The sequence below is a fragment of the Pan paniscus genome, chromosome 16 (assembly GCF_029289425.2).
Source record: "Pan paniscus chromosome 16, NHGRI_mPanPan1-v2.0_pri, whole genome shotgun sequence".
NCBI classification, from domain to species: Eukaryota; Metazoa; Chordata; class Mammalia; order Primates; family Hominidae; genus Pan; species Pan paniscus.
This window is the reverse complement of record NC_073265.2, coordinates 68,228,130-68,241,277: the sequence shown is the minus strand read 5'-3', so window position 1 is coordinate 68,241,277 and position 13,148 is coordinate 68,228,130. Positions and strand designations below refer to the sequence as shown.

The 13,148-nt window shown below is 50.7% G+C and overlaps 1 protein-coding gene across 9 annotated transcripts in view; it reads left to right on the top strand.

Moving 5' to 3' along the window:
• Nucleotides 1-13,148, top strand: part of RASGRF1 (Ras protein specific guanine nucleotide releasing factor 1) — a 130,559-nt gene that overhangs the window by 107,305 nt on the left and 10,106 nt on the right. For 4 of the 9 annotated variants that reach the window (XR_010109970.1, XR_010109969.1, XR_010109972.1 and 1 more), the window contains 4 exons: nucleotides 3,494-3,573; nucleotides 4,968-5,245; nucleotides 10,741-10,858; nucleotides 12,228-12,296. Coding sequence is in view for 5 of the 9 variants with exons in the window: in XM_063596869.1 (XP_063452939.1) it covers nucleotides 3,494-3,573; nucleotides 4,972-5,197 (306 nt within the window). In the remaining 4 variants the exon portion in view is untranslated. Of the gene's footprint in view, nucleotides 1-3,493; nucleotides 3,574-4,967; nucleotides 5,246-10,740; nucleotides 10,859-12,227; nucleotides 12,297-13,148 lie in introns of those variants that run through there. The other 5 variants (XM_055098999.2, XM_003810717.5, XM_003810718.6 and 2 more) reach the window with 2 other exon arrangements.

Below are 13,148 nucleotides of genomic sequence, written 5' to 3'. Positions count from 1 at the left end.
GGGCTGTGTGGGACCCAGTGGCTCCAAGGGCCCTGTCTCATCTGGACCACTCTGGAGTTGCGTACTGTGTCCCCCTCATTGTTCTCTTTATCACCTGCTCCTCACTACCCTCCTCATGTCAATGGCAGGTCATGATTCCACCCACCAAGCAGACGGCATGTCCATAATCCTCCCTACTTAGCAGCCAAACTCATCTGGGACATCTCTGCTACCCTTCCCTCACCTTCTGGTCACTCCAGCCCCTGATGACAGCAGGACTACAGAACATGCAGGGACACCCCATTACAACCCAGTGGGATTGGGCCTCTTGCTTCTTGGCACACAGAGATGCCAGGCTTAGGGCCAAGGACCGTGAAAGATGCTACTCTTTTTTGTGGGCTCCAGGAAAGAGCAGAGCTCAGGAGCACAGGAGCTCAGAGCTGCAGGCACATCTAGCCAAACATGGTACATGCTGTCATGAACTCGTGGAGGCAAGTGTTGAGCAAGGCTCTGCAAAACCTCCAAGTCACCCAACCTCGTTTGGCTTGTCAAGGTTCAGGCAGGGCCCTTGCCACAGTCTGGGGGCCCATTCCAAGTAAATCTCTCTCTCCTTCTCCCCTGTTCTTGGGAATGACATCATCTTTTCCAGAGGCCCTGCAGACCAGGCTTCAGTTTCCCACCCCACTTAGGCTTCCTGGAACCCACACTCCTTGCATTTCTTGGTCTTGCTCTCCTGCATTGCCCTCCTCATGGAGTTGGGAGGGAATGAGTTTGGCCATCCTGAAATCTTCTGTTCTCTACAGAGAGTGCAAATCAAGGACAGTCAGTGGTCAGGGCATGTGATTCAGCCTGTGTTCTAGGATGTCATTCTGGACCTAGGGTCAGCTGGCCTGGTCCAAAAATCAAAAAGGCCTTTGGCTCCACATGAGATCTCCACCCTCTATGCATTCTGGACCCAGCTGTCTTCTGCAGCCCCCAGCCGTGTAAGAGTTGTATGTCTGCACAGCACCTGGCCCCAGGAGCTTCTGGAAGTTCCTGGCCATGGCCTGCTCGGCATCTGCCAGAGGCAGTTCATTCTCTCTCTACAGGCGTCCCATGGACACTGGAGACCCTCTAAAATGGCCACGTTTCTTAGATGGCCTGAACTGTAACCTCAGCAGCCAGTTTTTACTGCTCACTTAAATGTGCTCACCATAGCAGAAAAGCATTATGTCCAAGTCTGGTTCAGCCCGTGGCAAGCGTCAGGCAGTTGGATTTCATTTGGGACTTTTCATTTCCCCTTTCTTCTTTTAACCCCTCTCCCCATCCTCTTTGGGGGAAAAAAAAACCCAAGAGACGATCTGATGATGATACTCTTCCATAGGACAGTACAATGACTAACGTGGATTTGTGTGTCGCCTCTCCTGGGGATCGCTGTACTTTAGTGGAGACAAAAGCCTCGCCTTGGCTAACAATCGATTTTGGCCTCTCTGGGAGGGAACATTCTTGTCCAGCCAGAAGTCCTCTGCTTGGTGAACAGGAAGTGATGGAATTTAGGAGACCACAAAATCATCTTTCTTCCTGACACTGACTCCAAGGGTCCTTGCTTGGTTCCTGCTTTCAATCCCATATTCCAAGGGCCCCCCATTTCTGCCTGCTGGTGTCCACACTCTAACAGAGACACCCAAGATCCCAGAGGCTTGGTATCCCATGGAGCATCACAGGATAGAAGCTCCTAGCCCAGCTAGAAGATGCTTGAACTGCTTCAACTTGGAACATACTTTTTAAGCAGCAGCTGAGAAAATTCTGTGGCTTCCCAGGCCATAGAGCTCCTTCCTGGAGACAGCATGACAACCCAAAGAGGAGCATCCATACACAGCAAGCATGGGGATGTGGAGGAAGTTAAAAACGTGCCCAGCTCAGAGCCACAAATTGGTTCCAGAATATCTTCTGCACATTTTCACAGCCTCAGAGTACGGTGACACTTCATCTAGAACTGCATGGCCACTGGGACCTCCTGATCAAGCTTCTGTGTCTTCCACAATTCTAGAGTATCTGAGCTAGTATTGCCTTAGGGAACATGTGGACTTACCCTCCCATTTTCCAGATGGGGACACTGAGGCCCATAAAGGCAAGAGGAGTGGTGATTTGCCAGTCGGCATGCCAAGGATAGGTGACAGAGGCTGGGGAGGCCCTAGGTTTCCTGACTCAGCCCCCGCCTCTGACCTCAAGCCGTATCAGGTCATTCCTCTGCAGGTGGATGGAGAAGAAAAGGAAGGAGGGTGCTGCTCTGGAAAGGGGCAAGTGCAGGAGGGAAGCTGAGACTCTGGAACGGAGGTGGGCCAGGGCATCCAGCCTTTGCCAGTCATCCGACAGCAGACATCTCAAGTGAAAGCAGAATCATCTGCCTTGACTCCATGTGGTGTGTGCTATTCTGCTGCATGTCTCTTTCACCAGATCCAGAATACAGCTGTGCTCTGAACAGGATTAGTCCACACCAGGTGGCGAGGCTTTTTCTACTTGTTGATAAGGCATGGAACTGAATGGTACGCTCAGCCCTTCTTTCCCCTTGAAGAGCACACACAGATCTCCTCCTGTCAGAATGGAGACTTAGATTGTCCTTCTCAGTAGACACATTTCTCAGCAGAAATCTGACCCCAAGATTGGGCGTGTGCTTGGCCTCCGGGGCCTCTGTCCCCTCCAAGCTGACTAGGGCTCTGGTGGCATGACGTACCGCTGTGCTCCCGCGGTTTCTCAGCCACATTCTGAATCTTGAGGAACAGAGCTGCAAAGGAAGTCTCTAACCTATCTCACCATTTTATCAATGAGGGAGCTGAGGACCCCTGAGGGAAAGGGCCTTCCCTCGGGCTACACAGGGAAAGGTGCACAAAGCCAGGCTTGACCCGGGGTGCTCCATGGGTCAGACAAACTCCAGCCACTGAAACTCTGCTCCAGCCTGATGTGTGCGCTGGGCCTGGCGGGGTCGCTTGGCAAAGCCCTTTGCTGTGGAGCTTCCTCTTCTCCAGCCAGGCCTTTTCTTTTCTGATGATCAGTTCGTCTCCCATCTTTTTTCTTGATCCTTAAATTTGGGTGGCGTTTCTGGTGTGAAAAGGGGAACGTGTGAAATGACGGTCACATCCTTTGGGTCTAGTTCATGAGAAAGATCAGGAAAATGAAAAATCTGCCATTTCCTGCTCTGAGCGCGGGCTCCTGGGAGTCACCCACCCAGTCCTTCTAAACTGCCCAGGTCTCGGGATCCTGCAGCATTTCCAAGGGCCAAATCCACACTCAGGTCCCTCACACCCACTTCCTTGCTTCTGAGAGATGTGGGAGCACAGGCACACTCAACAAGGACCCGTGCCCAACTCCTGAGGAGTTCAGGGGCAAGGTGCCCAAACACAGGAGGCCCCCAGATCCCAAGGGAAGGCAATTCTGGAGCCCTGTTGGGCAGCATGTTGGAGTGTGGGCCTGATCCCCGGGCCTCGGGGATCACAGCGTGTGCTGTGTGTTAGTAAATGCTTCTGATTCCTTCTAGACTAAAGCTTTGATTGATAAGCTCCAAAAGCTTGTGTCATCTGAGGGCAGATTTAAGAATCTCAGAGAAGCTCTGAAAAAGTAAGTGTGTGTTGTTTTGTTGCTGTTATTTTTAAAATCATAGACCTGCATTGCAGAGGCATTCACGTGCCACCCCCAGCCAGAGCAGGAGGTCTGTCTGTCTGTCTGTTCGTCTGTCTACCCACAAGACCCCTAGATTTCCTGGACCCCAATGGTGGAGTCCTCCATGGTCTGCCAGAGAAACTCCAGAGTGTGCTAGCATTTCCTGGGAGAAGCACAGGAATACTGCTGGGATCCCTGAAAGCATAGTAGTTGTGATGCCAGATTTCTCGATTCTAAAATGCATGTTTTCTTTTCACATTTTAATAATTCTGACATCAGGAGACGTCTTAACGTCAGTTTTGTTTATTTAACACGATTGTGTTTCCTTTTTCACTCAAGAATTCATCATCAAAATGTTTCCATTTTATAAACAATGGCATCCTGGAATCAAAAAAATATAGTTTTACAATAATCATAAAGTTTGTAAAGCACTTGCCTAGACATTGTGCGTTTAACGCCATCAACATTGCCCATACGGCGGGGTCCTCAGCCTCAGCACCCTTGCTGTTTTGACCAGGATGATCCTTTGTTGAGGGGGACTGTCCTGTGCATTGTAGAATCTTTAGCAGCATCTCTGGCCTCTACCTGTGAGATGCTAATGGCACCCCTCCAAGTTGTGACGACCAAAACTGTCTCCAGACATTGCCAAATGTCCACTAGGGGGCAATATCCTCCCCACTTGACAACCATCAGGATAAGGCTGCTTCCCGCATCCTGTTCTTCCAGACAAAGAAACTGAAGAGCTAGTGTCTGGTCCAAGGCCACGTGGACAGTCCAAGGCCACATGGCCGTGGCCTAGCACCAGGACTGGCCCAGCCTGGCCTCCAGAGCTTGTCAAGGTTTGCCCTGGGCTCCAGACGAGCTCTCCCAGGGAAGCAGTGATTCAGCCCATCCGCACACACTGTGGCCACGCACTCACATGAAGTGGGGGGTTTGCTTCTGTCACTCTCATTAGGTGCTTACTCAGGCTTCTGCACTAGTCTCAACCCTCCTTTCCTTGAGTGAGTGTTCCTTCCTCTCCTTGCCTGACTGGCTACTCGCCAGACCTTGGAGAGACCCTGGGAGATCCCTGGGGTCCCGGTTCCCTATATAGCTCAGGAAGCCTCTCCCCGCTTCCTGGTGTTCCCATGATCATGGCTGACGCAGGGAACACCAGAGTTTACTACCCCCAGACCCTGAGGATGGGGCCAGCCAAAACCTCCAGCCCTTGACAGTGGCTTTGACAGACTGCTCACCCCTCTGCCAGCCTCGTCTGCCTCCTCTTCGCGTTTTCTTCCTGCCGCATTTGGTCTGTCCTTTGCCAGCTCTGTGTGCCATCGCCTTGACCATCTCCACTTTGTTTGTGTCCTCAGACAGATGTTGCACCCATCTGTGCTGTCCAGCCGTCTCTCTTCTGCCTGGGCTCCCGAGAGCCCCTGTGGACTGTGCTTGTGGGGAGCTGCCCCTCCGTGCATTCACCAACTTGTCCGTCCGTCCGCCCCCGGGGCACCACTCCATCCACCTCCTCACATGGCTGGCTTCCTCGTCTGCCGCCACCATCACCGCTGCCTCCACTGCCTCTGGGGCCCCCCATTCTGTCTGAGTCCCCATCCTGACCGTCTTCCCTCTTTCAGGTGGCCTGTGGGCCCGTGTAAGTGTCTCTCCCACATTCCCCTGCTCCCTGCAGCACAGGGCAGAGGTGGCCTGCGGGCCTCTGGGAGCTAAGAGCTTTATGCAAACCGGGTTCTGGACTTGCAGAGACATAGGCAGGGCATGCAGAGGAGGGAGGGACTGGGGAAACCTGGGGCAAATGCTTCCCACACCCCCTCTCCTGAGGCTCTAAGGTTTTCACAAAGAGCGGTGTTGCATGAATACTGAGCGTCTGTTTCACTAGGCAGGGGACAGGGGCAAGAGTAGCGAGGTGGCAGTCCATGGGCATAGCCAATGACCTCCCCAGACAAGGAGTCCTGCTATGGGCCTCACCATGTTGGTCTGCAGCCCATTCATACATCCCAGGCATCTTTTTTTAGCTTTTCATTAAGATATCCAATTCGGGCTAGGCACAGTGGCTCATGCCTATAATCCCAGCACTTTAGGAGGCCGAGGTGGGCAGATCACTTGAGGTCAGGAGCTAGAAACCAACCTTGCCAACATGGCAAAACCCTGTCTCTACTGAAAATACAAAAATTAGCCAGGCATGGTGGTGCATGCCTATAATCCCAACTACTTGGGAGGCTGAAGCACGAGAATCGCTTGAGCCTGGGAGGCAGAAGTTGCAGCGAGCCGAGATCGTGCCACTGCACTCCAGTCTAGGTGACAGAACAAGACTGTCTCAAAAAAAAAAAAAAAAGAAAAGAAAAGAAAAAGAAGAAAAAATATCCAATTTCTGCCAGCATCCAGGCTGGAGAATGGCCTTATTGCCTTTCCCAGCCGAGACTTCACCACCAAACACCCCGCTAGCCACTCTCTTAAATGTCCCTTGCCCCACCTGCAACAGCCCTAACTATGTGTGCCCCTTCAGTCCCTGCCAGATGCCCTGAGAGTGGCCTCATCTCCCCTTCTTATTCCCCAAGCCTACATACTGGCAAAGTCCTATGCCTGTTCCCTCCTCCCAACCTCCCAGCAATCAGAACCTTCCCCCAGCTCCAGGCAACAAGAATTTGGTTGAAAACTGAATTTAGTAGCAAAATGTGGTCACCAGCTCTTTTGGGGCTGATTCCAGTTTTGACTACCCTGTCTAATCTCAACCGAGCACACACTTGCATATCTGCACCTTTTGTGTTTAATTTGAATAGGAAGCCCTTGATTTAGAGGAACACGGGGGACAGGCTGTTATTGTAGGCTGCTACAGTGAAAGCCTTTCCCCTTTGTTCCCCTGAATTAAGGATGGGAACAGCCATGGAGGAGCGTCTCAGCTAGCTGACTGCCAGGCCGTCCCCTATACCCTTTAATCAGGGTGAGAATCAATTTATCTACATGGATGTCATGAGCCCAAAGGCTGAGCTCTAGAGTCTCAGGGGTTCCAGCAAAGCCAAATATCTATCTCTATCTTTATTCTCTGCCTGTGACCACAGAGCAGCCTAGCAACCCAGTGGTAAAATGGGACTTTCCACCCCCACCCCATCGCAGTTTTGTTTTTCAAAGACTACTTACCTGATCACCCTGTACCTCGTGCCAGAACCTTGGACCCTGGCCCCAGGGGATTCAGCCCACACAGCCCAGCCTCAAGGGCCCTCACGCCCTCCCTGAATGCCCTTCCCCAGGCCTCAAGATGGGAGAGAGGAGATCCCCAACCACAGCCGGCAGAAACTTGTAAGAGAGAATAGCCCATCCCACAGCCAGGGCAGTACAGGGAAGAGAGAAGTTGGAGAGAAAGAGGAAGGGGAGGTGGACTCATTGCTTGTCTCGGGTCGGTTTCCTGGAGTTTGGTGTAGAGCATGGGCAGCTGCCTCTTGCCAGCAGCAGCTGGTCCCCCATAATCTCCCTTATTCCATTTAACATCATCAGGAGCGTCTTGGTGGAAAGAAACATCCAGTTTGGGGGCTCCAAACAACCACAGGCAAGGCCAGGTGTCACCAGCATGGGAGTGCCACAGCGAGGCCTTGCCCAGAAACCAGAAGCAGCTTTCAGGCTAGGGGTGGGACACTTTCCTCTCTGCTCCCTAAAATGCTAGCTGCAGGCCCGTGAGGGCTCTGCCAGAAGAGGAAGCCACCCCCGTATCAGCTCTGCTCAATAGGCCCTGCCAAGGGCAAGGCTGGACCTCACCCGAGAGAGGCCAAAAGGCCAATATGAAAGGTTCAGGACTTGCCTGTTGTTGGGTGTCCTGACTGCAGGAAGCCCCAACATGCTTCCCTTTTCATTCAGAGGCTCGGTGTGGCTCAGTCCCTATGCCGTGTGTCCCTGTGGGGCCCTCCAGCAGTCCTCTGTCCCAATCTGGCAACTCCATACATTTGCCCACATGGCTCTGGATTTCGGATGGGTGTGTGTGTGTGTGTTTGATTGAGTGTTCTCTTGTCCCCTCCTTCATGGCCCCTCACTATAGAGCAAGCTTGTCCAACCCGTGGCCTAAGGGCCGCATATGGCCCAGGATGGTTTTAAATGCAGCCCAACACAAATTGGTAAACTTTCTTAAAACATTAAGAGATTTTTTTGTGATTTTTTTTTCAGCTTATTAGCTATCGTTAGTGTGTTAGTGTATTTTATGTGTGGTCCAAGACAATTCTTCTTCCAATGCGGCCAGGGAAGCAAAAAGATTGGCCACCCCTGCCATAGAGGTAGTAAATAGGGACAGAGGTTAGTACTGGGGCTGGGCGTGCTACTTGCAAGTGATTCGATTGCAAATCCACCACCTTCCCACAGCTGAACCATGACTCCCCATAAATACCAGGGGAAGTCGACCCTCAGTGATCAGAGGACCTCTGATCCTTTTCACTGGTCTGGGTGGTCAGAAACCCCCAAAAGCCTTGAGAAACACTCTGAGTCCTTTGGTCATTTGCAGTCAGCTTGCAGTCACCAGGCCTCCCCCGTTCTCCCTTCCATACTTAGAGCACTCCACGGCTACCTGGCTACTGTCACACATGCAGGGTGAAGGGGGAGAGCACCTCTCAGAACCCACCAGTCAGCACTGCCACAGCCTTACGACTCCAGAGTTGCTTCTCAGATCTTTGGATTATTTCTCCATCAGACTCATAAGGCTGGGCTTCAGACTTGGAGTATGATAGAAAGGAAATGAAGAGCTGGCCGGGCACAGTGGCTCACACCTGTAATCTGAGCACTTTGGGAGGCTGAGGCGAGCAGATCACTTGAGCTTAGGAGTTCTAGACCAGCCTGGGCAACATGGCAAAAATACAAAATTTTTGTCCCTACCAAAAATACAAAAATTCGCTGGGTATGGTGGTGCGTGCATGTAGTCCAGCTACTTAGGAGGCTGAGGCAGGAGGACCATTGGAGCCTGAGAAGTCAAGGCTGCAGTGAGCTGTGATTGTGCCACTGCACTCCAGTCTAGGTAACAGAGTGAGACCCTGCCTCAAAAAAAAAGAAAAAGAAAAAGAAAGGAAGGAAATGAAGACCTGTGCATGTAATAATCATGGACTGGAAGGGATGGAAGGATGCAAAGCAGCCCCTCCAGTGGCTGGATGCTCCTTACTCTTTTTTTTTTTTTTATCACAAAGCACAGTAAATATATATATTTGAAATTACAAGCCTGTATACAAATGCATATATGCATCACAGGAACAAAAATTCCACAAAACAATATACACCTTTATTTCATTTGATGAAGTCAGATATTTTCTTTTTCACTTGTTATTTTTATTTGTTTTCAATTAAATAGAGATGGGGTCTCACTATGTTGCTCAGGCTGGTCTTGAACTGTTGGACTCAAGTGATCCTCCCACCTCAACCTCTCAAATCCCACTGCCTGGGATTACGGGAGTGAGCCACCACTCGGCCCTTTTTCACTTTTTAAAAATTCTGGTCTACACCTTCTAAATTGATTTCAACACCCATGAAAGGGTCAGCCCTACATTTGGAAAAACACTTCTGTCTGCTGTGTCCCTAACGCCAGGCATCTGCCTCCTTCACGACTTTGCCATACTGTGCCAACTGTACTTGTGTTTACCTAACAGCCTCTTTAAATTAATTCACTTTTTCCCAAAAAGAAATAAGAAGGAAATTTTGTATCATGGCAAATGGAAAACCAGCATACTCGCTCTAAATACAAGAATGCCATTTAAAAATATATGGTAAAAACAAAATAATGTTATTGAATTCTGGCCAAATACTGATGTTTGCCAACACTCTGATTCTGACACCTGTTGCTATTTGTCTAAAAAGATAAAATGTGAAAGGAGGAGAATGGCAAGTATCAAAAGTGTCAAAGTCACACTATCACCAAATGAGGCGCTCTCCCTGAGCAGAAGGGAAAAAAGTAAAAATCCAATGTTTCTTACCACGTGAATTCATGTTATTTAATATCGTGCCTGTAAATCACCTAAAATCAGCTGTGAGACCACCTAAAACTGTCTTAGCTGCTATCATTGCTTTATACATGAGGAGCCTGAGGACCAGAGAGGGAAAGACCTGGCCTAGGGTCACACAGCAGGCAGGTGAGGGACAGGGGCCAGGTTTCTTCTCTTGCGCTATCATCCTCCAGGCCTCACCTTCCTCCAGGTTAGCAGGGTTGCCAGGTGGCCACAAAGAGACAAAGGTGAGATGGGCTGGGAATGAGGGTCACTGCACTGTGCTCGATGATGCCACCGCATCTGTGTGCTGAGCTGAGAGGAGGCGGCAGAGCACTGGGGAGGAGGCCCCAGAAGGAGCTAAAGGGAGCCCTGCCGGCACATAACGACCACCAGGCTCCATCACAGGCTCCATCAACCCTTACCCAGCACCGAGCCAAGGGCACCAGAACACGCTGGGAAGGAGCAGTAACAGGAGGCCCTGCTTTGGACCAAAAATCAGAGAGGCATGGCCCATCACTCCGGGGGCCCAGCTCCCAAAGATGCAGTCCCCCACGAGTCACCAACCATGGAAACTATCACCCAACCCCCTGCCCCGAAGCCACTTTCAGGAAAGTGATCTCAGAGAGCAAGGGTTTCCTGCCCTGGCACCCAAGCCCAGTGCTTAGGTGGGTAGGAGATGCCAGTGGAGACAGGAGAGGTCTCAGGGAGCAGAGACAAGGGTGTCAGATAGGGTGACTGGCAGGAGTTGGGGGGCTGGGGCTGCAGAGCCCTCCGGGAGGTGATTCAGGGGGAGGATCCGGATGGGAGAGTCTCAGGGAGAGATAGGAAAGGTGAGTCCAGAGGGGCTGGTGACAGAGCCCAAGGACTGACTGGGACAGAAGGCAGAGAGGTAGGGGAGGACCTTCTGGCTCCAGGAGGAAAGAGACAATCTGAGATGCCCCAGTGGGTGTAAGAGGCCCCAGTCAGCACCATGTTGCCCCCACCACCCCAGAGGACTGGCCCTGAGACCCAGCCGACAGTCCTGGGCATGTAGAATAGTCAGTCCTAGAGTGTAGTGTGATTCTTGGTGACTGCAAGTCCCTTTGCCTCTAGCAAAGCAAAAGGTGCATGCGGGATGTTCTGTTCTTGGTAGACGTTACTTTTTTAAAATGAAAAACTTTTGTTAATGCCGTTTGCTTCCAAGTTGTGACCCACCCTGTGTCCCTTACCTGGGGATGTACCTCACCGACCTGGCCTTCATCGAGGAGGGGACGCCCAATTACACGGAAGACGGCCTGGTCAACTTCTCCAAGATGAGGATGGTGCGTTCCCCCCAGCCAGGCAGGGGAAGGGGGGCGTTGAAGCCCAGATGACTCAACCTGGGGCCCACCCACACTCTGCCCCCCAAGGCCCAACCTGCTGCATAGGGTGCCCCCATTTGGGAGCCTGGGTCCAGCTTCCCCAATGAGAGCCATCACTATCATTGATGAGCAGTTAGAATCTGGCAGGCCCTGAGCCATGCTTTCACCGGCATTTCCTCCTCTAGTCCTGACAGTCTGAGAGGTAGCTGCTCTTCTTATTCTGCACCTTTCAGATGAGCAGACTGAGGCTGAGTGAGGTCAAGTGAGCAGCCCAAGGTCACCCCACAAGTAAAGGGCAGAGCCAGGTCTGGAGCCCGGGTCCAGGTGACTCCAAAGCCCCACACTGTTATTCACACCCATCCGTATTGTTCATATCGACACTTGCTTGATGTGGACAAAGTAAAACCACTTACACAGCACCTCCTAAAAGAGTAAGTTTCCAGTTTTCCCAGAAAAATCTAGAACTTGGGATAAGGGCTGAGGAGACTTCTCCCATTAGAAACAGGATTCTAACCGTCTCCTTCTCCCCTCTCACTTCGCCAGAAAGCCTCTACTTGCACCAGTTTTATATAATGGGCCTTGACATTAGATTTTTGTTGGATGGAAAGGGTTTTTTCAGGCACCATCCTGAAGAGCGAAAGCTGCTTTTCATCGTGTCTTGTGCACAGCAGGCGCTAAGGAAGTGGCAGATGCCTTTAACTTTTGCTGGAGTCGTGGGGTTTTGTTTTAGTGATGTTAGGTAGCTTATGCCACTAATTAAAGGAGATTTTTTTTCTTCTCTCAGTCACATAGTGTAATTTACCTGTACAGTCTTGACAAATCTTGGAAGCAGATTTCTGTTTTAAAAAAGAAAAAAGAAAAAAAACATGAGGCCGGGTGTGGTCGCTCACACCTATAATCCCAGCACTTTGGGAGCTGAGGGGGGTGGATCACTTGAGGTCAGAAGTTCAAGACCAGCCTGGTCAACATGGTGAAACCCCATCTCTACTAAAAATACAAAAATTAGCCGGGCGTGGTGGCATGCACTTGTAATCCCACCTACTCAGGAGGCTGAGGCAGGAGGATCACTTGAACCCAGGAGACAGAGGTTGCACTGAGCCGAGATCACGCCACTGCACTCCAGCCTGGGCGACAGAGTGAGACTCCATCTCAAAAAATAAAAATAAAAACAAACACACATGATGCCTCCGTGGGACCTTCCAGGAGGCAACATGTGTGGAATTAAGAGGCTGACTTCAGATTTAGTTGTTGATGCCCCTTCAGCTCTGCAAAGTTGGGGGTGGAACTAGGAGAGCAAACTGCGTTCTGAAACACTCCTTCCTTCCCACAGATATCCCATATTATCCGAGAGATTCGCCAGTTTCAACAAACTGCCTACAAAATAGAGCACCAAGCAAAGGTAAGCTGTGCCTTTTCCTGGTCACTTGCATGCTTTCACAGTGGCTCTGTCTAGGCCACCTTCCACCCTGTCCCCTCCATACCCATCCACTTTCCCTTCCAGAATTCTCTTGAGCCCAGCTCAAACGCCATCCCTGTAAGGAAGGCTTCCCTAGTCCCTATTTCTTCAAATTGGGCCTGTGTTCATCTTGTGACTCTTGTCTGATCTCACCTGCCATAGGATGATTTATATTCATGTCTAATCTCCCCCAGGGCAAGACAGGCAGAGTTGATAACATCTGTTTCTGAAAGGTACTATGCTTACAAGTTACAAAATCCACAGATATAAGGAGTGCACGGTGAAATGTCCCCCAGCCACCTAGTTCCCCTTCCAAAGGCAACATTTCCACCCGTTTCTTGTGTCTAGGTCCACAGGCAATCCATAAACACAAGCCAACTTTGCATACCATTCTCTAGCATACTATACACTGCTCAGTATCATTCCTTTTTTTCCTTCATAATATATCTTGGAGATCATTCCTATTAAAATAGAAGCATCCTTATTCTTTCTTACAGCTGCAGAGAAATCTATTTAGCCAATCCTCTGTAATGATGAACATTTAGGTTGTTTTGGTCTTTTGCTGCTACAGACAAGGCACAAAGAAATACTTTGTACATCCAGAAACAGGCAGGGAGGGCCATAGGGTATGGATCCCAGGGTCTGTGCTGCTCTGAGGGCCTAGAGAGCCTTACTGGAGGAGGAGAATCCTGGAAGAGTTTTCCTGGTTGGGGTAGACATGTCTTTCTTGCAGAGAGACAGGCTTGTGTAAGGCTAAGTACAGTGACCCCCTCCACCACCACCACCAAATGGCTG